Genomic DNA, 28,000 nt, shown 5'->3' with positions numbered 1-28,000 from the left:
ATATATATATATATATATATATATATAAAATGTGTGTGTGTGTGTGTATATTTTTTAAGTTACATATATTTTGAAGCACAGAATAAAAAACTTCCCAGTTTTTTGGTGTTAATCTGGCACCTTGTGCTAATTTCTTTAATTATCTGACAAGCCCTATTTAACTGGCAGCCAAACTTTCCACTGACTTTGCAAGATGATGAGGCATTCTTAAGTGACTGAAACCCTCTGGCATCTGGTTGTCCAGATGAACGACAAAGGGATGACTCTTTCAACCATAGCAAGAGAAGTTTGCTGTTCAGAATCCCAAATCTATGATTTCTAGAATATTGCATCTTTACAGCGTCACTAACACATTCAAGCCCCCCAAGAAAGCTGGTCATCCACGGTCCACAAAAGACAAATGCAAGAGAGGACAGGGTAATGCGGAGAATCTCAATGGGCAAACAGTTCAACACTACAGCAGTGATTGCTCGCCAGTTCAACGCTGACCAGAGTAAGGATCTGTCTCGTCATGAAGTGTCTCACTGTTTAGGCTGTGCTCACACTTATGTCAATTCCCCACATTCAATTTGCATGACAGGCGAGTGTGACCGGCTCTCAAGGAAGCAGGTTCTCACATCTCCGGGGTAGCCAAGGAGCGCACTGCAGAAGGGTCCTGTGCGTCTTAGGCTCAGTTTCAGGTCCGAATTCAGACAAAAATGTGCACCTGAAACAGTGAACGGGGACGCACTGGACCCCGTGCTGTGATCTGCACCACAGATAGTGTGAACCCAGCCTTAAGAGAATTTGGACTGAAGGCCCACTCTGCAGTGACCAAACCTCTCACTGGCAGAAGGAATCAAAAGGCTAGACTAACCTTTGCTGAGGAGCATGTTGTGTGGACCGAGCAGAAGTGGCCCAAAGTTCAGTTTAGTCGTGAAAGCAAGTTTAATTTGTTTGGGTTCGATGGGAAACATTATGTTCGTTGTCAAACTGGGGAAAGACTGAACCCAAAGTGTGTAAAGACATCAGTGAAAGATGGATGGGGATGTGTCATGGTTTGAGGGATGTTTTCTGCAGCAGGAGTTGGGCCTCTTATGCAGCTACATGGCAGAGTGAATACAAATGTTTATCAGAACCTTCTTCGACAACATGCAGTTCCTTCCCTGCATTCATCGCCCAATCGGCCAGCAATTTGCATGCTCGACAATGCCCCCTGTCACACAGCAAAACGGTAGAGCAATTCTTGAAGCTGAAAATATTGAAATAGTCAGCCCAGAGTCTCGATGAAAATCCTTGGTGACAAAGTTATGGCCAAGAAAAGCACTACGGTCAACGATCTGTGAAAGAGACTGGAAGAGTGGAACAAAATTACACGAGAGCAGTGTGAGACGAAGTAGGTCCTGTGGCCACAGATGTGCTGAAGTTATTCAAAGCAAGAGCCTGAACACTTCCTAATTGTTGATTGTTGATTGTTGTAACCTTCAGAAATTTTTGTTGCATTCTTTTATCGTGCTACAGTCATTGCTGTTCTCTAATTTTGATCAAATGTGTTTTCTACAAAATAGTTTTTTTTTTTTTTTTTTGTCTGTAAGTGGCTTGGTTATTTTGAAAAACACTAATCTATTAGCATGGTATAGCCACAACAAAAATTCTATCATGTTGGGCAATGAAGATTACCTTATTTCTGAAAAATAAAAAAATGGTTCTCTAATTTTGATCTCCAGTGAATATGTGTAATAAATAAAAAAATATATATATGCGCGCACACACACGCGCGTGCGCATTGAACAGGCCAACATTTTTCTAGGTAAGTATATTTCTAAAGGTTAAACGGGTGAAAAAATAGGCGCTGGTAATATTGTGGGTTTATAACATACGTGTATTGGTGATCAGTGGTAGTATTCAAGGTGTAATAAGGGTATTTATATATTGTCGTCACCAATAAATTGTATTTATAGATAAAAGGTGAACCTTATTTACCAATAAATTATTAATAGATAAATCGATAAAAGGTGGACCTTAAAATCATTTATAATACCATAATGTAAACCTTTTATAATAATATCAACCTAGTAAAAAGTGAAAATATATATCTGTGTATATATAAAAAATGGTGACTTTTAGTGATAATAACATTTGTCATTTTTTTGGTACAACAACATCAAAATAAAAAAGGGCAGCAGGTATTTGCATTACATCAAGGGCCAAAACATTAAAACCTGGCGCCTTCACCTTTAATAACTAAATATGACATGAAATTTTCAGCACATGTTGGTAACAACCCATGCAATGATGCATATAAAGGAACCAAAACAATTAAGTTCAGTTATGTGTTAAAAAATGGAATGACACTGGGGAAAAAGTATTGAACACATGAAGCATAGGAGATGCAAAAAGGCATGGAAAGCCAAGACACTAGCTGAAATCTATCAGCAGTTGGAAAGCAATCCTGCCCCTTGTCAATGCAAATTATCAGCTGGTTCAGTTTCAACTGATGGCCTAATTAAAGGCCTTTAAAAAGTTGTCTCATTACCAAGGTGTCACAGAAGAAACACCTCATAATGGGTAAAAGTAGAGCGCTCACTCCAGACCTTTGCAACCTTATTGTGGCAAAACATACTAATGACATTGGTTGCAGAAGGGTTTCTAAACATCTGAATGTTCCAGTGAGCACTGTTGGGGCCATAATCTGGAAGTGGAATGAACATCATTTCACCATAAACCGACCACGACTAGCTGCTCCTCGCAAGATTTCTGACAGAGTGAAAAGAATTCTCAAAGTTGTCCAGGAGCCAAGGACCACTTGCAGAGGGCTTCAGAAAAAGACCTGGAATTAGCAGGTAGAATTGTTTCTAAGAAAACAATAAGTAATGCACTCAACTGCAATGGCCTGTATGCATGCTCACTATGCAAGACTCCATAGCTGAAGAAAAAGCATGTTAAAGCTCGTTTATAGTTTGCTGCACAACATTTAGACATGCCTGTGAAATACTGGGAGAATATAGTCTGGTCAAATGAGACCAAAATTGTACTCTAATGTCTTAATACACACCATGTTTGGAGGTCAAATGGCACTGCACATTCTCCCTCCCCCCCACCCCCAAAACACCATACCAACAGTGAAGTTTGGAGGTAGGAACATCATGGTGTGGCACTGTTTTTCAGCCTACGGTACTGGAAAACTTCATGTCATTGAAGGAAGGATCAATGGAAAAATGTACCAAGACATTCTTGATAATCCTCTTCTGCCATCTTCCAGGATGATGATGAAACAAGGGTGGACATTTTAGCAAGACAATGATCCCAAACACAAAGCCATGGAAACCCTCAATTGGTTTCAAAGAGAAAATAAAGCTGCTAAAATGGCCCAGCCAATCGGCTAACCTAAATTCAATAGAATATCTATGGAAAGAACTAAAGATCAGAGTTCAAGGAAGAGGCCCATGAAACCTTCAAGATTTGGAGACTGTGCAAGAGTGGGCCAAAATCACACCTGAGCATCGCATGAGACAAGTTTCTCCATATAGGAGGCATCTAGAACCTGTCATTACCAGCAAAGGATTTTGGACAAAGTATGAAATAAATTTAAGTTGGCGTGTTCAATACTCTTTCCTGATAATTGAATGTCATTCAATTTTTTTACACATAACTTAATTTCTCAACCTATTTTTTTTGGTTTCTTTGTATGGATTGCATGGGTTGTTACTGATGTGGTGAAAATTTCATGCGAGTAGTACCTTTAGAAAAATATTTACCTAGAAAAATAGTGACATGTCCAATATATGTACACTTTTTATGTAATACTGGTAAAATTTTACTTTTAGGTTTAATTGTAATGCAATATATTACCTCTTTTTCTTTTTATCAGCCTCCAGCATCTCTGGGTTTAGATGCTGATCTTCCTTACACAGAGACCTTAAAGTGATTTGTAAACTTTTTTTTTTAACCGCAAACTTGTCATACTTGCTCTGTATAATGATTTTGCACAGAGCAGCCCTTATTCTCCTCTTCTGGGGTCCCCCACTAGAACTTCTTGGCCCCACCTCCCTTCAGAGTGCTACTATAGCAAGCCACAGAGTATAGTATAGTGCCATTAAAAAAAAACAAAAAAAAAAAACTTCTGTCTTTAGAATCACTCCTCCTGCCTTGGACTACATGTCCCATGAGGCATTGCACCTTACATGTTCACACGTTCTCTTACTGACCTGTCTGAACGGTGTACTGAGCTTTATGTGTGATGCACTGTATTTTTCTGATATGTAAACAAATAATGCATTTAGTATGTAGGCAACTAATCAATTATGAAAATAGTTAACCATTTTTTTCATAATCAATTGTCGGTTGGTTGTTTTCAGCAAAGCTTTTGCCAGTGTCCAAACACCTAAAGGTAGCGGAATATATCCCATTATCTATGACTTGCTATCCTGTACTTTACACCAAGATATGGAATTTACAGATAAGTCAAAATTCCCATTATTTTTTTCTGGATAGAGTAAGAAGGTTTTAAAACCTCCTGTTAATTTTTTTTTTTTTATTTTCCATATTAATTTTACTTAAAAGGACAGTACGATATGGAAAAAACTATGGGTATGCACAATTTTTAGATTTTAGTAGAATGTCACATTCTAAGCTTTCCCCAGTGTTGTCCGTTCCTTCAGGCACTGGTGGTGGTTGCACCCTTCCTTTCTTGTATGGTTATCAGAGGACCGGGAACTGAGGCCAGAAATTGACAAATTGCCATATGCTTCCGAAAAATGCTAACAAAAATATACATCTTTTTGTGTAGGCAAATATTTTCAAAGAGTCCATTTTCCTAAAAGACTCAGTAACCTTCAGATAAACCTTTATCAACTGAACCACGTGCAAAGAGTGCAAGGCATATTCCTTGGGATGTTTGGGCTTAGGACATAAGGCAACACAATGTTTTCTTTGAGATGAAAAACCTACACCACCTTAGGGAGGAAGGACCGATTAGGATGGAGAATGACTCTATGTGAATCACCATCCTTCTCTAGGCAGAAACAAACTGGTTTGCTAGAGCAGAGGTTGTGGGTTATGCCTGTGGGGACAGCCCGTGGGCGTGAAGATTTACATTTTTCCTGCCTAGAACTACTCCTGCAGGGGGCAGCATAACCCAGTGGCTAATGAAGATGGAGGCTGTGTCTCAGTGGACTTCAGAGAAACAGGTTTTACAGTAAGATCTTACAAAAATCTTGTTTTTCTGATGCGTTGGAAGGTTTTCCTGATAGATGACATAACTGTTGGGCTGAGGGGGTGTTTTAGAGAACTTCTTCATTTAGGGAACTTTGTTGCCAGAGGAGCTGGAGTTGACAATCGCAACATTCTGGAACTGATTCAGCTTGCTCTCCTACATTAGATTGACTACTTCTGCGGTCTCCCAGTCAGGGTGGAGTCAGACATTGCTTCGGCTGTAGTATGCATCAACCAGCAAGGAGAAACAAAAAGTTTCTCTTCAGGAAGAAGCAGCTCTGAAGTAGTCTTGTTCAGAACTTTGTTTTGGTCCCCTCCACCACACAAATTCTCCGCAGGCAGACTTCCTCAGCTGTCAGCAGCTTAATCTTACCTTCAGTGTAGCTTATTCATTGCCTGTTGTGTACATTTAAGGCCCTGTTCACACCTGCATGTTTTTCAGCTCGTAAAACGCTCCTCTCTCAATTCTCAAAACGCCCAACAAGCAAAATCCCATTAATTTAAATGGTCCCTGTTCACATATGAGCGTTTTGTCGCCTGAAGCAAAACGCCTGAAGCTCTAAAAAGTACATGAGCCTCTTTTTTTGGCAGATTGCAAGCCTTTTTGTTAGATGTCAATGCCTGCCTCCAAAAAACGCCTGAAAACTATACACTCAGGTGTGAATGGAGCCTAAGGCCTTATGCACCCTATGTTCTTCTGAACACTTTTCTCTTGACAGGAGAAAAGCAGTGTTCAAATGCATTTAGGAGCGTTTAGACCTGTTCAGGCGTGTCAAGTGTTTGAGTGTTTGCCAATTTAATTGCCCAAAATAGTAACTTATTCTGGCCATTGAAGTGAATGAATGCTCAAGCTCTAAATATGCCTTTTGCTTAGAAGCGTCTGGCTTTTTTTTTTTTTTTTTGCCCAAAAGGTCCTTTTCTGAACACAATTTTGATGCATTTACAAAAACACCTGTGCCTGTGAACACCAATGTGTGTATGGACACACAGGCTGACATAGAGGGGAAATTAGGGGCAGAAAAAATGTAAATGCTAGTTTTACAGGTGCAGTGTGTATGAGACTTAAAGGTGTAGAGCAGGAATATGCAAACTGTGGCCCTCCAGATGTTGCAGAACTACAAGTTCCATGAGGCATAGCAAGACTGACCGCCACAAGCATAACACCCATAGGCATGCGGATGTCTGGAGGGGGTGAGTTTTATATTGCGCTAGGGTAAAGATATGGATAAAAGTAAATTGGAATTAAAAAGCAAATTTGATTAAAGTCCCTTAAGATTTGTGTAAATAGGTCCATACTAGTCAGTGATATAGAATGGCGGTCACATGGTTGCAGCACTCCTAAAGAGGATTGGAACCTTGAATCTGTGTAAAAAGAAAATCATAGGACTTGCCACCGTCCAAGTGTAGATTGTTGACTGAGGATCAAACGAAACTAAAAACTGCACTCAAATTTATTAGATTTAAAAGCATAGCATACATCCAAGTGGAGAAACTTCAGAGCTCGGCTGGGTCAGCAGAAATTAGGCTTGGAAGCATGTCGATCAGGCTGTGGAGGCACAGCTAATGGTGGCTGGTCAGCCCCAAGACAGCTGAGGTTAGCAGTTTGGGGGGCAACACCGATGGTAAGCTGGAGCGGAGGGGCAGAGCTGATTCAGAATGCAGGAAAGGGAAGAAGACTGCATAGCCAGCACCTGTCCAAAAAGCGGCAGCCACGCACATGTACAATCCTGGAAAATGAGAAGTATCTTTATGTATAAATCCTTGTGTACATGTTCATTAATGTGCAAATTCAGTAACTGTACAGGTGGACATTGTATAGATGGATAAAACATTTTTAATTGATGGACAAATGCACATAAAAACGATAGGCTGAATAAATGTCTAGTACATAATTGGCTAGTAAATAAATTATATTAAATATTGTGTAAGTGTGTCTATGTACAGATGGTCAATAAAGTACAGACGGATTAAGTGTATTATGGATAATTAAGAGAAATATAACTGTAAGACAAATTCGAATTTTACATCCTAACCTTTAAAGGCAAAAAGTTTTTATTGTGAAGAAGGGGGGGGGAGAAAAGTATACATATGATAAAAAAGGGGGTTAAAATTAATAGTATAGTGAATACCCATAATGGAATGGGTACTGGATAATTGGCAAAGGATACAGAAACGTGTTAATATAAATGGCCAAAAATACAAAATGTATAGATGGATAAAGTGTGTATTTAGGTAAAAATGATAATTAAACATGATTGAGTTTGAAAACAGGTCGTTTTAGAATAAGTTATTGGAAAAAAGGGGGTTGGTCCCTCCGCCTGAACACTCTGGTCAGCACCGGGCCAAATGTCTGCTGGTTTCTATTGAAATGACCAAACCTCCCAACATTTGGCTTGTGTGTCAAAGGGTTTCGTTTGTTTCCATAATTATTTGAATCTTTACTCCCTGGAAAAAACATTGGGAATATGGTCTATTATCCATACTTTAGGACCACTTTTGGATTTGTTGTGGATTTAAAGTGTCTGGGCACACTATTTTTCCTTTTTACTTAATGGCACGTCTGTGCTTACCAAATCTTACCCTTATGATTTGAATGGTTCAGCCTATACATCATAAGCCAAAAAAAAAGAATGGAAAAAGTTGAACACTAGGGATTATTCCTGCGGGATCCTAAATTTGGAGTCATATTGCCCCTCCAGCCCAGGTTCACTTATATCGTTGAGCCTGTAACAATAAAAGCAAGATCGCTCCCAGTAAACTCAAAGGGAGAGAGTGTACCCCCAATACATTAAAGAATCTTTTCCCAATCGGACAGACATATATCAATGTTAAAAGAAGTAATGTCTATCATGCACATTCGTACAAAATGGCCAAAAGTCTTTTAAGACCAATGGAAAAGAATACCCTATCTCTAAAATTCTATACCTGCTACACTGATTTTGTGATCTATGCTCTTACGTGCCATTGTGGATTATTATATATAGGCAGAACCGTTCAACCCCTAAAGCCCTGTGTACACGGGCCTAATGTCGGGAGACATCGACCAGTTAAATAAAAATCAGCCTACTTTTGGCCCATGTGTATGCCATCTGGTCTGACAGAAGCCGGCTTTTGTCGGGCTTGCATGTTGGAAAACCAGCTGAGAGCACTGATCGGAGTGTCCCTCTGTCATAATACAACAGCTCATTTGGGAAAATCACTGTACTAACGTCTGATTGCTACCCTGTTTCCCAGAAAATAAGACAGTGTCTTGTATTAATTTTTGCTCCCAAAGATGCGCTAGGTCTTATTTTCAGGGGATGTCTTATTTTTCCATGAAGAATATGGTACACATTTATTGTTGAACAAAAAAAAAAAAAAAAAAAAAGGAAATGTATTACCTTTTATACGGTACAGTAGTAGTTGTTATCACAAACCAGCAAATTACATCCTCCAGTGTCATTTTGATCCCCCTCCCCCTACCTTCTGATTCCCCTGTGTCATTTTGATTGCCCCCTCTGATCCTCCTGTGTCATTTTAATTGATCCCACTCCCCCCACCCCTGTGTCAGTGGACACCTTCACCAGACATCCACCCCACCCCTTTATCAGACATTTCCCCCCTACCTCAGTCACCCCTGTGTGTGTCCACACAATGTGCCCGACTCCTGCCCCGCGCGACTCACTGTCTCATTGTGAGTCAGCCAGACTCCCGTCAGGGCAGAGCGAGCAGCAGGCGGCAGCTTGTCTTGGCGGCGTTGCGGGCTCTCTGATTAAAAGATGCATATTGTGAAACTCAAAAGCGCTTGTGGTAATATATTTGGATAGAGATGCGATTAGATAGATGGTAGGCTGCTGCCTCCCTGACCTATAGTCAACACATTATAAAAATGAATGAAGGGGAATAAGGGAATGGCGCTGTCTAATAATATAATAAATACAAAAAAGTATGGTTGAAGAGTGATTTTAGATATATAGTATATTAAATCAAATAATAAAAATATCTGGAGAAAGTGTGGTCGTAAAGTGACTATATGTTAATGGATATGTATATGATTCAAAGAAAGCCAAAATAAATATAAGAATATAAAATACTGGTAGTGACAATATGTATATGATACAAAGAAAACCAAGATAACTATATAAGGCAATAGTGGTATGCAGTATATAAAAAATATGGTAAAAATGAATATATAAAATATCAATGCATCAAAGTGGTAATATGTGCATAAGTGTCTAGAGGTGACAAGTGCACATATAAAATATGGTATAAAAAATATGATACGTGACCAATAATAGGTGAAAATATATAATGAAATGGTCAAAATAGGGGACTTCAGTGAGAGGTAGTTAGATCAAATAGCAAGTAGTGGTATAAAGTGACTGAGTGGTAAAATATAACTAAAGATGATACAAATGGTGATTAAGTGGCTAAAAAAAGTCCAATATTTATTGGAAAGTGGGTGATAAAATCTTTGTGTAAGTAATACACAGGTGACCCCGTGGTGGGTGGTGAGGTGCTCCTTGACCCCTTTAATAGGTAGCCCACTCATCAGAAATACCCACCCCACACAGGGGTATAGAGCAGGTATATAAAATGAATGGTGGTCCTGTAGGTAGATCCTTGCTCCCTCTGTGGGTCCTAGGATGGACGTACTTGAGGGTCCCTGTAGGGTACCGGGGTATAGAAGGATTCCTATAGGAGGATGGCCAGGATCTGATGGGGTCCTGTCAGTGTGGGATGGTAGCTCCGAGATTCCATGATGGGTCAGCCAGTTTCAATGGGACAGGTATAGTGCATCAAAGCCGTATGGAATAAGGGAAATTTGTAGATCAAAGGTAGAAAAGGTAAAAGGTACACTGTACGCGTTTCTTAAGCATACGTCTTCAGCAGCCCTTCAGAAGACGTATGCTTACGAAACGTGTACAGCGTGTCGCATCACTTCCGGTTCCGAAATTCAGCGTGGATCGCATTGCATTCCAGACGCACAATACACCACTTGTTTATACCTTTTCAAATGTGAGTACCTTTTACCTTTGATCTACAAATAAAATACCTACCCTACAGTATTACACTATGTGCCTTTCCCTTATTCCATACGGCTTTGATGCACTATACCTGTCCCATTGAAACTGGCTGACCCATCATGGAATCTCGGAGCTACCATCCCACACTGACAGGACCCCATCAGATCCTGGCCATCCTCCTATAGGAATCCTTCTATACCCCGGTACCCTACAGGGACCCTCAAGTACGTCCATCCTAGGACCCACAGAGGGAGCAAGGATCTACCTACAGGACCACCATTCATTTTATATACCCGCTCTATACCCCTGTGTGGGGTATGTATTTCTGGTGAGTGGGCTACCTATTAAAGGGGTCACGGAGCGCCTCACCACCCACCACGGGGTCACCTAATGTGTATTACTTACACGAAGATTTTATCACCCGCTTTCCATTAAATATTGGACTTTTTTTAGCCACTTGATCACCATTTTGTATCCTCTTTAGTTATATTTTACCACTCAGTCACTTTATAGCACTACTTGCTATTTGATCTAACTACCTCTCACTGAAGTCACCTATTTTGACCATTTCACTATATATTTTCACTTATTATTGGTCACGTATCATATATTTTTATACCATATTTTATATGTGCACTTGTCACCTCTAGACACTTATGCACATATTACCACTTTGATGCAATGATATTTTATATATTTTTATTAATTTTTACCATATTTTTTATATACGGCATACCACTATTGCCTTATATATTTATCTTGGTTTTCTTTGTATCATATACATATTTATTGTCATTACCAGTATTTTATAATCCTATATTTATTTTGGCTTTCTTTGAATCCTATACATATCCATTAACATATAGTCACTTTACGACCACACTTTCTCCACAGATATTTTTATTCATTGATTATTTGATTTTGTATACTATGTATCTAAATCACTCTTCAACCATACTTTTTTGTATTTATTATATTATTAGGCATCGCCATTCCCTTATTCCCCTTCATTCTCTGATTAAAAGAGACCTCACGCTTCCTGTCTGCTCCAGCTGCGCTGCGGCCAACAGTGAGCTGCTCGCCAATACGGTCCAGAGTTATTGTAGCTTCAGGGGGGGCCTTATTATCGGGGAGACCTTATGTTCGGGGGAGGCCTTATATTTCAGCGAGAGGCAAAACTGTAAGTAGGTCTTATTTTCGGGGGATGTTTTACTTTCAGGGAAACGGGGTAGTACAGTGGCTCTAAACGGATTTAAAAAAAATGTTTTAATCTGCTTGATTGAATGGAATAAAACGCAGTGTGTACCAGGCTTTAGGGTAAGATTTGGTGAGCACAGACATGCTATTGAGCAAGAAGGAAGGAAGAATAGTGTGCCCAGATACATTAATGCTGTCCACAACAAATCCAAAAGCTGTCTTAAAGTATGGCTAATAGACCACATTACCAACATTTCTTCCAAGGCGGAAAGGTTCAAAAAAATTATGTGAATAAGAAACTTACTGGATATTTACTATAAACACCCTTGCTCCATTTACACTCAGTTAAGAAATTGAAACTAATACTAGATTATGAATGTGCTACAGTGTGGGCCTAAATTGCCGGGAGGGCGTCCATGCATGCGTCCCGTGCATGTGCTCCCTGCACGCCCCACTCTGTGATCAGTGAGTCCATAAGACTTGGCTGATCACAGATCGGAGTAAGGGGTTGATCCCAGCCCTTTGCCACATGATCAACTGTCAGCCAATGACAGCTGATCATGTGATGTAAACAGAAGCTGGTAGTTGCCCCCCCCCCCCCTCACGCTGACAGCGTGTAGAGAAAAAAAAAAAAAGCCAATTACTGGCATGTTTAAATGGGACATTGGTCCCACACAGGAACACCACCGCCTCTAAGCAGTGCAGACCAGTGCATATCAGTACTGCTTAGCAGTGCCCACCAGTGGCAACCATCAGTGCTCATCTGGCGAAAGAGAAAAATTGTCTGTTTTCAAAATATAACAAACTAAAAAAAAACCTTCAGTAGCAATTAAATACCACCAACAAAAGTAGCTCTATTTGTGTGGAAAAAAAATGATAAAAATTTCATATGGGTATAGTGTAGCATGATCGCGCAATTGTCATTCAAAAAGTGACAGCGCTGAAAGATGAAAATTGGCCTGGTCAGGAAGGGGGCTTAAGTGCCCAGTAAGCAAGTGGTTAATTATAATTTTACCTGAATACACAATGTATACATCTGTACATTTTGTCCATCTGTGCATGAGTACATTTACACACACTTTCCTATCCTTAGTATTCCATTATGGATACTCATTGTCTCCTATTAATTTTAACCCTTTTTTTAAATGAACACTATGGTATGGATACATTTCTCCCCTCCCTTCTCCTCCCCCTCCCCTCTCCTCCCCCTCCCCCTTCCCTCTCCTCCCCCTCCCCCTTCTGCTCCCCCTCCTTTCTAAACAATAAAAAAAAAGTGGTCTTTAAACATTAGGATGTAATATTCTAATTTGTTTTCCAATCATTATCTTATCCTTAACACACATCATCCGACTGCACTTTAAGGTGTCCATCTGTACATGGGTCCGCTTACACAATATTCCATATATTTAATAGCCAATTATGTATTATCCATTTATTCAACCTATTGTTTTTGTGTATTTTTTTTTTTGTCCATCAATCAGCATCCATTTTTTTTTTTTATTATTTTTATCCATCCATAAAATGTCCATCTACATAGTGGATTTTATTTTTAATAAATTTGCAAAGATTTCAAACGATTTTCTTTCAGGTTGTCATTATGGGGTATTGTTTGTAGAATTGTGAGAAAAATAATTATTTAATCCATTTTGAAATAAGGCTGTAACATAAAATGTGGAAAAAGTGAAGCGGTCTGAATACTTTCAGGATGCACTGTATTGCGTCTGTTTTTGGTAAAAGCCTTTGTATAGGGTGTCGCACAGATTGATTCTCTTCTACAGGGGACCTTAGTTTGGTTTTGTGCGTTTTGCATACATCTATTAGAGGTTCTCCAGGACATTACCTCTTCTCCCCTACCCTGGAAGTTTCTTTTGTTTTTTTGTTGTTTAATTTGGCTTGCGGCGTCCGAGCTGGCTACGCTTTTCTGTAAGGATACGTAGCTGGTTTTGTCAACTTATTTCTTGGGTATTAAAGTGTTGCTAAACCCAGGACCCTGCATTCACTATATCTGGTCTCCCACAGTACACAGAACATGGAAATGCAATAGTTTTAGTAAATTCAAACTGCTAAATACCCTTTTTTCATCAGCAGTTAGAGCAGTCTTGTGACTTCTATCAGTGTCTGGTTAAAGCTTGTAGGAGTTTTCATTTCTCCCTAGTTGTCCTATCAGTCTAGTCAGTGCTGATTGACCCTGTGCTGATCCACATGCACTCTCCAAAGAAAGGAAGAAAAAAAAAAAAAACTAGCGATACAAACGGAGATACAGGATCACACAGCCTTTATACACAATACAGAGTATTAACCCTGTAAGTTCCACAGTAAGTATAACAATCATGCTTTACTGTGTATACAGGCTGTTTTTACTGTTGTGGGTTTAGTAACACTTTAAGGATCAGGTTCCGTTCCACCAGGAATGTCGGTGCTTCCTGAGCGATTTCAGCATCGAGCTTCTGTTATAGGTTTTTAAGGCTGCTACATGGTCTTCCTTTCATGTTTTATTAAGATCTGCCAGGTAGGTGTTCACACCTCTATCTTCCTGGTGGCTTTCAGTGGGCTTTCCCCTTTTCTGTTTTGGGCTTGTTGGCTATGTTGTGTTGCCTACCCCTCATGTTCAGTGCTTTGGGACATCATAAGTAGTAATTAAAATGATGTGCCCTGTGATGTACGATTTTAAGGAATACGATTTTTGGTTTACGTGTAAAAATCCTTTTCTTGGATTACATCACAGGACACAGAGATCCTTCCCCTCTTTGTCTGTTCCTTACTACTTGCTACTAAATGGAGTTTTAGCGGGGCGGGAGGGGGTTATTTCTGGGCAGGGTAGTAACTGCATTGTTCTTTTGCCCAGTGTTTATTCACCTAAAGGTGGTAGTGTAGACAAGGTAGTCATGAATAATGAGGCGCATTGTATGATGTATTCGAAGGCCTGCCATAGATGGTTCCTGCTAAACCGCCAGACATTTGAACCATGTATGGGCAGGCTGAATGTACAAAGTTGATCAACTTGGGTACAACCAGCCTGCCGGATTTGCAGGAAAGAAATTTGCTCCATGTATAGGCTGCTTAAAAAAAAGATTTTATATGTAAACCAAAAATCATATTTTCCATGTTGGATTCTCCAGAGATTTTACATTGCTTTTTTTTTTTTATATATAGTACCCAGGGAGTCACTGTTAGTCTGAATGCAACTACAGGAGGCATGTCATCATTTGACCTCTCTCAGAGCATAAAGGAGGAAGAAGAGGAGTCTCCAGCTGTAGAAGCTGATCTTCAAGAGCCTGAGAATGAGGAGGTGTATGAGGAAGTGGAAGACATGGAAGCTGGTGCAGAAGACTTTGTGGAGTCTTATGAAGATAATTACGAGGCACCTGATGAGCAGATTGAATATCAGGATGACGAAACCACTGATGAGGTTTTAGACCTTGAGATCACTGAGCCTCTGGATGAATTTCAAGTAAGTTGTCCTTTCTGTCTGCTGATTGTGGCGCTTCATGTGCCTGGAGTTTGAGAATGGTTTGAAATCTATTCTCCTTCTGGAGGAGAGATTAAAATTAGACCTATTATCAGTGTCTGCCAGTTTCTTTATCTAGATTGTGACAAACTTTGTGTTGACAGCTTGTTTGTTGGCAAGTAACACTCTTTTGTCATGCTCGATGGCAAAACAGAATCATGACCTTGAGGGTTGTATCCTCGTGGCTAGAAACTGCTTTGTGTCTTGGGTCCACTGGCAATTGTTCATACTGTTTAATGCAAAAGCTATTATCCATGCTTTTGAGCAAGATCTGATAAAGTCATCTAAAGCTAAAAGATTATTGACTTCCTAAAGACATCTTTAAGGTGCTTACGCTAAAGGAATGATTGATTGCTTTCGCCAGTCATCTTGGTAACTAATAGCTGTCCAAGTCTGAATGAAGAGATTGAAGGGACAGTATTTGCTTGCAGAGATAACAGATTAATAAAAAGAATCACTTAAATATACTTAAATTTGATCTGAAATGCAGAAATAAAACATGTAATTTCAAAAAGAGATCTAAATTCATAATTTGTGTGTGTATGTATGTATATATATATATATATATATATATATATAATCTCTCAGTATCTCACAAAAGTGAGTACGCCCCTAACATTTTTGTGTGACAACACTGAAGAAATGACAACACTTTGCTACAATATAAACTAAGGAATGTACAGCTTGTATAACAATGTAAATTTGCTGCCCCCTCAAAATAACTCAACACACAGCCATCAATGTTTAAACCGCTGGTCATAAATGTGAGTACACTCCTAAGTTAAAATGTCCAAATTGGGCCCAAAGTGTCAATATTTTGTGTGACCACCATAACTTTCCAGCACTGCCTTAACCCTCTTGGGCATGGAGTTAACCCTCTTGGGCATGGAGTTCACCAGAGCTTCACAAGTTGCCACTGGAGTCCTCTTCCACTCCTCCATGATGACATCACAGAGCTGGTGGATGTTTGAGACCTTGCGCTCCTCCACCTTCCATTTGAGGATGCCCCACAGATGCTCAATAGGGTTTAGTCCTGGAGACATGCTTGGCCAGTCCATCACCTTTACCCTCAGCTTCTTTAGCAAGGCATTGGTTGTCTTGGAGGTGTGTTTGGGGTCGTTGTCATGTTGGAATACTGAACGGTCCTGTCTCTGAAGAGAGGAGATCATGCTCTGCTTCAGTATGTCACAGTACATGTTGGCATTCATGATTCCCTCAATGAACTGTAGCTCCCCAGTGCCAGCAGCATTCATGCAGCCCCGGGCCATGACACTCCCACCACCATGCTTGATTGTAGGCAGGACGCTGAGCAAATGCACGCAACTTTTTTGGTCGACCATAGCGAGGCCTGTTCTGAGTGGAACCTGTCCTGTTATACCGCTGTATGGTCTTGGCCCCCGTGCTGCAGCTCAGTTTCAGGGTCTTGGCAATCTTCTTATAGCCTAGGCCATCTTTCTGTAGAGCAACCATTCTTTTTTTCAGATCCTCTGAGTTATTTGCCATGAGGTGCCATGTTGAACTTCCCATGTTGAACTTCCAGTGACCAGTATGAGAGAGAGAACACAAAATTTAACACACCTGCTCCCCATTCACACCTAAGACCTTGTAACACTAACGAGTCACATGACACCGGGAGGCCCAATTTGGACATTTTCTCTTAGGGGTGTACTCTTGTTGCCAGCGGTTTAGACAACAATGGCTGTGTTATTTCGAGGGGACAGCAAATTTACACTGTTATACAAGCTGTACACTCATTACATTGCATTGTACCAAAGCTTAATTTCTTCAGTGTTGTCACCTGAAAAGATATAATATATTTACAAAAATGTGAGGGGTCTATTCACTTTTGTGAGCTACTGTATATACCATGAGTTAGAGGTGGCTACCTTCAGGTAATTGACTTTGGCAAAACTTTTAGACGTTCCCCCTATAGCACTACCCCACTCCGTGAGACCTTAGTTTGTTTTTGCTTGCTGATTTCCACCTGCCCTTTTGCTAAACTACAGGATAATCGACATCTGGGTTTTTGTATATCTTCCTTGAACACGAATATCCCATTTATGCCCCCTATTCTGTGCGTTAATCTCACAAGGAAATATCCTCACTGATGGTAATGGCAGAAACCAGGATAAAGGCAATTGCACAAAGACTCGGGTAAATATTCGCTCTGATGACTGCAAAGCACAGAGTAGGATTGCTTTTCTTGCAGCAGAGGAGGACCCAGTTTTTAACACTGATCACTGCATCTGATTTTAAGCTCTGATTTAAGCTCTATCTCAGAAATGCAACCAGTGGCCTGTGGAGGACTGGTTCAAAGGATTAAATCCATGCCTGTTTATGGTATCAAGACCCATCGTGGGGGGGGGGGGGGGGGTAGAAGTCCTTTTCTTGATCTAAAATATGTGAACAAGTATTTTGGCGTTCCCAAGCTTTGCATGGAATCCGCAAGGTCTGTTTTTATGTCTCCTAAGACAAGAGATGGGGAGTACTTTGCATCAGTAGACATTTTATATTCTTCCCCAATATCATCAGCACAACCTGTGCTTCTCAGTAGACGATAAACACTTGCACTTTATTGCACTGCATTTGGTCTATCCTCTTTACCCAGAGTATTCACAAAGGTACTTGCACCCCACTTGCCCTAGGGCATCCAGTTTCAGGATACCAAGAAGACCACCATCTGAAAGATTAATCTCCCTCAAAACTCTGCAAATGGCCAAAGGATTATTCATATTCTTCAGGCTTTTGTTTGGATAATCAAAAACAAAGGGAATGGTGGGGGCAGACTTTTGGAAGGCTGTACCCTTTCGCTTAGTTCACCTTAAGGCCCCTCCAAGTTTTCTGTTGGTGTTCAGAAAACACACTCCATTTCTCCACTTCCTATGCTTCTCTCGAGTCACTTGATCTGCTCAGCTTGCAAGGTTGCCAATCCCACCTTGGGAACAGGAAAGTAATTTCCCCACACTCATGGAAGGTGATAAGATGCCAGCCTCACAAGCTGGGAAGGTGTGTTTTTAATCCCTCAGAGCTCAGAAAACCTGGTTACCCAGGGAAGCAAAGAGCATTAAAATGACTCTGAGCATTGAAATTGACTTTGCATTACTGGATCCCCCCCAATAATCTGGGTGCAGTCATACATTACTATGGCATTGGCCTATGTGCATCAACAAGGGGGGGGGGGGTACTAGGAGGCAGTCAGCTATGAGGGAAGTCTGATCTCCTGGGCAGAAAAGCACTGTCCAACAATCTCTGCTGTTCACATTCCTAGAGTGGACAATTGGCATGAAAATTTCCTCAGTTGTTACCTCTTGGACCTAAGGGAATGGTTCCTTCATATCAACAGTTTTAGGCTCCTATGTCATGAGTAGGGTTGTCCAGATGTTAAATTATACACAATAGTGCCAGTTATATCTTGGCTTATTAAGATTCCCATGTATTTGTTCTTTTTGCTAATTGCTAATATATATTTACTAGCACAGACTTTAGCTTTGCTTGATACACAGATATACTAAAACTTATAGGATGGGACCCCTGGCCTTTTCTGAACAGGCCAGACCGGCTGTCTCAAGGCCCCCCTCTACTTCATCCTGCTTCTAAGTCCCTTGCTTTAACTGGATTGTTGCTGAAACCCAGGTCTTGAAGAGCAGGGGTATATCTAACTCTTTAACATATTACCCAACCCCAGAAATGCTGTTTCAAGAAAAATCTACTATTGTACCTGAGAATCCTTTTTCACCTAGTATGAACACAGGCATTTCAAATTCTCAGAGTGCTTGGTGCTATGTATTCTGACTTTCCTGCAGTCGGAACTTGACCAAAACCTGCTTCTAAGTTTTGACCTTTGTTTTCCAAACACCTTTTAGCTTTACTTTCACTTGGTAAAACTTCCTTTGAGGTGGCTCATGGATCAGACTCCCATTACAGCTTGGAATCGGAATTTGGGTCTCTGCTATGCAAAACCCACCCTTTGAACCCATTTGGGAACTCACCTATGTAGATCTCTCCTGAACATCGCCTTGTTGGTGGCTATCACATCTTTCAAACATGTTTCAGAGTTAGTGGCCCTCTTTCAATGAGCCCTTCTGAATTCTTCACAAGGTCTTGAATCCAAGACCATCTTTTCTGCCTAGAATGGCATCAGCCTTTCCCCTTAATGAAGACATTGTCCTTCGTTTCTTGTGCACTACCCATAAACCTGCCAAGAAAACCTCTTTGTTTGGATAGGGTCGGGTTATCGGAGTCTGAAAGCCTCAGCCCCTCTCTCGAAAAATGGACACTTTGTCTTGCCAAAAGGGTCTTGAAAAAGGATACTCTGCTACCATGTCTGCCATTGCGAGATTGATCCACTCACAGCAAGAGCCTAGGATCTAAAGGATACGGTACCCCCAGCACCTTTGCATACTTCACCAGGTCAGTGGAGGTTTCCTGGGCTGATATCCCATGTCTGTAGCTCAGCTTTCTAAAGCCACCACCTGGCCTTCATTTCATAACTTCATCAAGTTCTATCAAGTAGATATTCTGGTCCCTGCAGATGCAGCTTTCTGGCTGCAGTTATAAATAATGTGTTGCGCTAATAGATGACCAATGTCAAGTAATGACAAATATAGTGGCCACAGATACACTTAAAAAATTTATCTTATTTAAGTAAAAGGGTAAACATTGTCTTAAAACATTATCCTGTAAGTGAAACTCTTGATTTCCAAATAGACAAATATTCCTGGTGACAGGCAACACTGGTTAATAAGTTGTGGGCTTTGCAGATGAAAATTACCCCCTTATTTAGAGTGGTCTATAAACGCTCAGCCCATAGCTGCACAATTTCAACAGCTTCTCTTTCCACAAGTCCCAATGTTGCTGTCCAAGTTTTCTCAGATAGGTGGTCAATACACCTTACAATCAGAATCATGAAAAAATAAGCAGCTATATGCTGCTCATAGTGTAGAGATCATACAACACCATTTATTTAGTAAAACCGGCACTTACAAACACAAATGTAGATTGCACATGACCATAAAATCACCTAGCCGGCAAAACCGCACATACTTTCAGTTCACTGCCTGTATGCGATGATGTCACGGGAGGCTCCGCCCAAAGCATTTCGTCATAAACTGACACCTTCAGGGCAGGAATTATTCAGTGGCACGCTTTTGGGTCCTTGATTCTTCTCTGTTTTGTTAGCATCATTCCGTTTGCCTTTTTGTCACCCCTTTGACTCATTGTGGATGAGGTCCATGAATATCCAGCCTGTGTCCAGAAAAAGATAAAAATAATTTCAGCTTGCCTGTAAATCCCCATATTTTGGAGTACAGGACCCCCCCTCCCCATCTTCCATTCCGGTTTTACTCTGGAGGTCTTACAAAATGAGCTAGGGTTATAGGGGTATGTCCAAAACCTTTTGCCAGTGTCCAATCATGAAGGTAACAATTTGAAACCTAGGGTCTATAAATATCCAGCTTGTGTCTTTTATTCTCCCAAGATATAGAATTTACAAAAAAAAAAAAAAATGTTACCATTAATGTTGGAGGGCATACTAAAGTCACAGATGGATATGAGGCAATTAGCATTTTGTTAAGTCTGATATACTTTAGTTATTGATATTGGTTATGCATAAGACCAATAGACCACCTGCTTTATAGCTGCAAAATTTAAATATGATGTGCTCTCCTTGTAAATGTTTTTCTACCTTGTCTGCCAAGGATGAGGAATTCTCACAGCCAAACAAAAGGCAGAAAAAGAGTAAGGAGCAGTATGTGGAAGATGTGGTGGAAGATGTGGTGGAGGAAGCAGAAGAAGCACCTGAGGAAGCAGAACAACAACAAAATCCTGCCAACAATACTGAAGAAGTAATACATTTTTCTATCTATTTTAAACAAATACCTAGAAATGTTTCTTGCATAAATGACATTTGATTATGCTGCCACCTTCAGGTGAATGGACCTAGGGTAAAAGAAAAAAAGGCAGAAATCTTTGCCAATAGTCCCTCCCAATTTAGCTAAGACTCAGTTTTGTGCCAGTATTGCAATGTGATGGATGTACCTACTTGTCTCCTGAAGATTTTTTTTTTTTTTGGGATTCTGTTCTCACGACTTCTGGCAGATTTTTCACCCTTAAGCCCCTTTCACACACGTGCACCATTTATCCATTTTTGAAACCATCTGTTAATGGATGCGAAATGGACATCAGTGCATCTCTATGAAAAAATGAATGTACATGGATGATCACCCATTTACATTTTGCTTATTTTGAACAGATGAAAGCCTTATGTTCCGTTAAAAAAACGAATTGGACGAAAAATACACGTAAGCAGACAGTCAGTCTGTTTTTGCATTGAAAATTGTCTCTGGGACTCGTGGTTAAAGTGGTTGTTAAAGGCTGAAGGTTTTCTTTACCTTCAGCCCCCCCCCCCCCCCCCCCCAAATACTTAAGCCCAATCTGATTCAGTGATGTGCATGTGATCTTAGGCTCTCCCGAGTCTCGGTCATCCTAATTGGCTGAGATGCAGCAGAAGATTTTGGTTCCCGCCGCTAGACTCCCTAGAAGAGTAGAATTGGTGCTGCTTTGTGCAAAATCAATGTATGACAGGTTTGTTGTTGTTTTTTAATCATTTTTACTTTGCAATCACTTTTAAGGACTCTAGCTGGTGGATGTAAAAAAAACCTGATAAACAGTTTTTTTTTTTTCATCCATTTTTTTCTTTGAAAAAATGTGACTGAACTGATGAAACGAACAGAGAGGCCCCTATATACACGGGAGTTTAGTCTGCTTTATCAGTTTAGTCATGTTTTTTCAAAGAAATACAAATTCGTTTTTCATCAGTTTTTACATGCCTGGAGTCCCGAAGCCATTTTTTTTTTCAATTTGTCAACAATTTTGGTTTACATGATTCAAAAATGGTTTTGGGCCTGAAAATTACTTAAAACCCCCAAACATATTTTCTGAAACCAGACACCCCAGGGAATACATTTCTGGTAGTTTTTTTTTTTTTTTTTTTTTATTTTATTTTATTCGTTTTTGAAAGGTTTAACAATGACATGCGGACACAGCCGCCATAACATATGAGATAAGAACATTTCAGTATAGCAAGTGTATCTATTGAGATTGGTAATACAGGAGTGTTTCTTTCTCAATGATTTAACCAGGAAAGGGGGAGGAAAGATAAAAAGAAGAGGAGGTAGATAGATAGTAGAAGATTAGATGGGATCAGTAAGGCTCGAGCAAGGTTAGAACATCAAGAGTCATCAGTAGTTTCATTTTTTTAATGTCACATGACATTAGCGCAACAGTTATAAAATATAACATTCCAATAAAAAAATACACTAGCTAATTTTAGGGCACGCAAACGCAATTCTTCTATCGTTCGACAGACACAGCTCCATCTCTTTAGAGACTATAGTGTTATGCTCCTCCAATTTAGGAATAGGCACTTGGCAGGAAAAAAGCTTAACCATGCCTATGGGGCTATCCCTGCAGGCATAGCCCAACACACTCTATCAGCATTAGTTTGTTTCTGCCTAGTTTTAGGAATAGGACCTAGTTCCCTGCTGGGACTTCGGTCTTAACAGGGAAATTTGTGTTAGTTGTTATTTTTTATTTTTTTGCACAAGTTATTCCTGACAGACCAAGAGTCAGAGGAACTATAAGCAACAGCCGGCTGTGATTTCGCACTGGATAATCTAGATCCTTAAGGTCTTCCAGCCCAGCCAGCGAGTGTGAGAAGGTTATAGTCCAGAACTAGGTCTCGCCACGACTGTGCCCCAACGGATGGGGACGAGCCTGCAAGTGGACCGTCTCGCTGGGACACGAAGACCCGGAACACCCTGAGTCGCAGCTTTCCCCTGGCTGACAGTACCCCTATCCCTGGTGGGAGGTGTTCTGTTTCGGTGTGGCGCCCCCATGGTATCATGGTATGGTGAGTAGATTTAAAAAGAAGGTTATAACCGCGCTAAAGGTGACAAGTAGTGAGCTGCGACTTCAAGTGTGACCACACCCCTAAAAATTATGTATTGTATAAGTCGCGCTAAATTGAAAAATAAACAAATAAATGTCCAACTGTTTAAAGTCCCAAATATCATAAAGTGACTAGTGATGTATGAAATCTTGTGCTGCTTCCAAAAGGTCCCGTAGGAATTGTGCTTACCAGAACGGCAATTTTAAATTGCAGAATTCATGTGATGAGATGAGTTCACGTGCCCAGGTGATCCAATGGAATTCTAGCGCAAGGAACTCCCAATATTGTGGTCGTGTATCATGTGAAGGAAAAATAATAATCCATAGCGTGATACCGTACAAGATTATCAATATTATAACTATGTAGGACTACAAATACTGTGAATCCTTCACCAATTGTGCAGCCGCTTACCAAAATGACTAGTAAAAGGGCATGTAATCAAATCAGAAGAAAAAAGGACCGCCACCAAACGTAGAGCCTCTTACCAGATAGATCTGTATAGGTGTATTCTATCCAAGTATAGAAAAGGTGAACCACCACCAGACATAAGGCCTCTTACCAGATGGAAATGAAAAGCCAGCAGACCATTGAATCCACATGCACCAATATCAGCAAGCCACCCAAGAGCGTATAAAGCCTCTTACCAGACCATAAGAAAAATGCTCGATAACACTTGGTATATTTTCCCAATGGAGAGGTAACCTCAGGGTCCCAATGACAATCCGGGCAAATCACTGATAAATACCACGATGTACCGCTTATTGTGCCTAGGTGGCCTCTCGGACCCCCTATGCCGCAAGCTGAGCCACTGTGTTTCTCAGGGTTGCAACGCCAGACCAGCCGATAAAGGAAAGAGAAGGCGCCAATAGTGTAAAAACTTCCAACAGATTTATTCACATAAGGTAGTATACTTACAAACAAAGAAGAAAAATTAGCGAAGGATGTAGAGCCGCCGGCCGGACGGCAAGGCGCATCCGTTCCCTTGATAAGCTTCCGGAGATGACGTCAGCACGCCGTGACCTAACGGCGTTTCGTCCGAGGAGACGTTATCAAAGGTACGGACGGCATGCTGACGCCATCTCTTATAGTCCTATCAACCGGATATCCGGATAGAGGTAAACGACTCCGCCATAGAGTCGGAGACCAGAGGACCGGAAGTCCGGGAATGGTTGAAATTCCTCAACATATTCCAAAAGACATAATCATATATTGTAATACAATTACATTATTATTCTGTGCGTCAGTCTCCACTATATCATCGCACAAAAAAAAAAGAAAAGTTAAATTAAATGCATTTCGGTGATTTCAGCCCATCCAGAACTCGGCGCCATCTAGTGTTCCTATAAAGGAAACACAACGGATCGAGCCACCATTCCGCGGGCAAAGTTTTTATTTGAACGATATCTGTCCATACTCTCTACATTTTACAGATGCCACAATTTTTATTTATTTTTTATTTAGTTTTTTTATAATTCATAAATAGATCACCAATATGGATCCAATTTGTTTTGGATCTATGTTTGACATTGTTTTAACAATAGACAAGACTACGATCTGGTCACCCACATAGGTGGCCAATTATAGTTCATTTGAGCTTGTCATAGTTTGGGGAGTTTATCCTTTAATGTACTCAGAATGGGAGTAGAGAGTTTTGGGATTGTATGATGTCCACATTTACCTATTATTTAATGGAATATGTGGGTGTAATTTCGAATTTAGATTTTTTGATGAATTAAAAGTTTTCTTTTTTTAAGTATATTATATATTATATGCAGTTCTGGTGAAGTGGCCTTTCTAGCACCCGGAGGATTCTTATGGTGGCTCGATCCGTTGTGTTTCCTTTATAGGAACACTAGATGGCGCCGAGTTCTGGATGGGCTGAAATCACCGAAATGCATTTAATTTAACTTTTCTTTTTTTTTGTGCGATGATATAGTGGAGACTGACGCACAGAATAATAATGTAATTGTATTACAATATATGATTATGTCTTTTGGAATATGTTGAGGAATTTCAACCATTCCCGGACTTCCGGTCCTCTGGTCTCCGACTCTATGGCGGAGTCGTTTACCTCTATCCGGATATCCGGTTGATAGGACTATAAGAGATGGCGTCAGCACGCCGTCCGTACCTTTGATAACATCTCCTCGGACGAAACGCCGTTAGGTCACGGCGTGCTGACGTCATCTCCGGAAGCTTATCGAGGGAACGGATGCGCCTTGCCGTCCGGCCGGCGGCTCTACATCCTTCGCTAATTTTTCTTCTTTGTTTGTAAGTATACTACCTTATGTGAATAAATCTGTTGGAAGTTTTTACACTATTGGCGCCTTCTCTTTCCTTTATCGGCTGGTCTGGCGTTGCAACCCTGAGAAACACAGTGGCTCAGCTTGCGGCATAGGGGGTCCGAGAGGCCACCTAGGCACAATAAGCGGTACATCGTGGTATTTATCAGTGATTTGCCCGGATTGTCATTGGGACCCTGAGGTTACCTCTCCATTGGGAAAATATACCAAGTGTTATCGAGCATTTTTCTTATGGTCTGGTAAGAGGCTTTATACGCTCTTGGGTGGCTTGCTGATATTGGTGCATGTGGATTCAATGGTCTGCTGGCTTTTCATTTCCATCTGGTAAGAGGCCTTATGTCTGGTGGTGGTTCACCTTTTCTATACTTGGATAGAATACACCTATACAGATCTATCTGGTAAGAGGCTCTACGTTTGGTGGCGGTCCTTTTTTCTTCTGATTTGATTACATGCCCTTTTACTAGTCATTTTGGTAAGCGGCTGCACAATTGGTGAAGGATTCACAGTATTTGTAGTCCTACATAGTTATAATATTGATAATCTTGTACGGTATCACGCTATGGATTATTATTTTTCCTTCACATGATACACGACCACAATATTGGGAGTTCCTTGCGCTAGAATTCCATTGAATCACCTGGGCACGTGAACTCATCTCATCACATGAATTCTGCAATTTAAAATTGCCGTTCTGGTAAGCACAATTCCTACGGGACCTTTTGGAAGCAGCACAAGATTTCATACATCACTAGTCACTTTATGATATTTGGGACTTTAAACAGTTGGACATTTATTTGTTTATTTTTCAATTTAGCGCGACTTATACAATACATGGTGAGTAGATTGTCCCCCCCCAAAACCTCGGACGGTCTCGGGGTGGACAGGGGCCCCCTCTCTGGAATAGTCTGACCCAAGGGGCTCCCTCCGTTCTGCTGGCTTCTCGGAGGACTGGTCCTCTTTTCTCCTAAGTACTCCCTTACCCCTAGTGGTTTGCCTTTAATATTGCGGCTGTTGTAGCACTGCTATGGTTGGGGTGGCTTGTCCTGATGGGGTCTTTGTTCGGGGCCCTTCCGATGCCTACTGTTCCGGGACCCCTTTTAGAGGTCCTGGAGACCACATGGCGCGCTGTGGGGGCTGCTGTTTTGCAGTGGATCATGTATGTTTCTGTTCTCGTATTGCATGGGCAGACAATTTCTATAGTATCCCTTTGTGAATGCCTTGAGCAGCCATTTTTCTGAGGTCAACAAGCTGGACAGGCTTGCGGCATGGCTTTTTTAAATGTAGAGGCAGAGTTTTTTTCCTCTTCCTGTGCAGTCAGTTTCACTTTTGTTTTGCATGAGCACATGCTGGCAGTTTCCTGAACGGTCTGGTAAAGTTTTTCTGGTGTTCCCTGTAGTATATTTTCTCATCCACTCTAATAGTTCTATTAGTCAGGGATTGAGGGTCTGCTGTAATCGCGGTGGGATTGCGTTTTGGCGGTTCAGTGTAACATGGAGTCCCAGGATAAGTTTTCACCTGCAGACCCCCTTTGAGCGACTGTGGAACCTTCTGGGTCACAGTCCTTGCCTGAAATCACAGCTTTTTTGCAAAATCTGATAAGGTGGATTTTGTCATTTCAAGTGTTGCCAGCGGCTAACGCCCTCTCCCTTCGCCTACATTAGAAGGGTCCTCTGACTCTGAGGCAGATGTGGCCACTGCAGAAGTAGCCCACCCTGAGCGGTCGGTGTCTTAACATTCTGATGGTGAAGAGGACCTGTCCTCCTCAGCCCCCATGCAGGAACAAGCATTGGTGGACTGTACTGCCGAAGGTGGATCACCTAGTTTTCCAGGATTAAATAAAGCGACTCTGGTACCGGTGGAAGAGTCGCCATCTTTTGCGGACCCAGTGGATAGACGGGTGGAGTCCTTGTCCCACCATCTCCATGTGATAGCTGGGTCCATTTTAAAGACTACCTTTGTGAACATTCTGGTGGCGCAGGCGGCTCCTGGATAGGTGAATTTACTTAAAAGTAACTTGGAAGCTGAACAGATCTCCCCTGTGGTGCTGGAACTACTGGACCAGTTAGTTGGCTCAAGCATTGGTGTTCCTGTGTGATACGTCTCTGGATTCTGCTCCGTTGGTGGCCAGCGTGTCGGCAGTGGGGATTGCTATTAGGCGCATGGTGTGGCTAAAAAGCTGGTCTGCTGACCAGGCCTCCAAAAAGTCCTTGACTGATGTTCCCTTCACAGGAGAGAGGCTGTTTGGATCCTCTCTAGATGAGTTGATCAAAGGTATCACAGGGGGTTAGAGTTCTTTTCTTCCCCAATCCTCTAAAGGTAAGGCGCCGCGTCATAGGTGGGGGCCTTCTTTTACTGCTCATAAGCGGATTTTTCGTACCTCCAGGTCGCAAGACAAAGGAACGCCGTTCAGGTCTTCTGGGAGTTCCAAGAAGTCATGATCAGGTAACTCAATGACCGGCCAGTCCAGATCTGCAGACAAATCCTTGTCTGCATGAAGGGGCACCCTCATCCATTCTGCAGGGGGGGGGGGGGGGAACGTCTTTGCTTCTTTCTGGAACCTTGGACTTCCTTAATTCCGGACAAATGGGTTCAAGAACTGATCTGATCAGGGTACAAGATCGAATTCCAGTCTCGTCCGTCGGACATTTTCTTCCCATCCAATCTGCGCCTATCTCCAGATCGGTTAAGGGATCTATGGGAGGTGGTACAAGATCTGCTGTCGCAAGGGGTGATTGTGCCAGTTCCCTCTCAAGAACGCTTTCAAGGTTTTTATTCAAACCTGTGCCTCGGAAAGATGGCAAAGTGCGTCCAATTCTGGATATCAAGGCTCTGAACCGCTTTGTGT

General features: G+C 41.2%; 1 protein-coding gene across 2 annotated transcripts in view; it reads left to right on the top strand.

The window, feature by feature from the left end:
• RBM33 (RNA binding motif protein 33) overlaps nt 1–28,000 on the top strand; it is a 347,098-nt gene that overhangs the window by 57,893 nt on the left and 261,205 nt on the right. For both annotated transcript variants that reach the window (XM_082258397.1, XM_082258398.1), the window contains exons 5-6: nt 14,550–14,847; nt 20,601–20,747. In XM_082258397.1, the coding sequence (XP_082114523.1) occupies nt 14,550–14,847; nt 20,601–20,747 (445 nt within the window). The remainder of the gene's footprint in view (nt 1–14,549; nt 14,848–20,600; nt 20,748–28,000) is intronic.

The sequence above is a fragment of the Pelophylax lessonae genome (genome assembly GCF_965119305.1).
Source record: "Pelophylax lessonae genome assembly, chromosome: 5".
In the NCBI taxonomy this organism is placed as follows: domain Eukaryota; kingdom Metazoa; phylum Chordata; class Amphibia; order Anura; family Ranidae; genus Pelophylax; species Pelophylax lessonae.
This window is presented reverse-complemented; position numbering and strand designations above follow the sequence as displayed.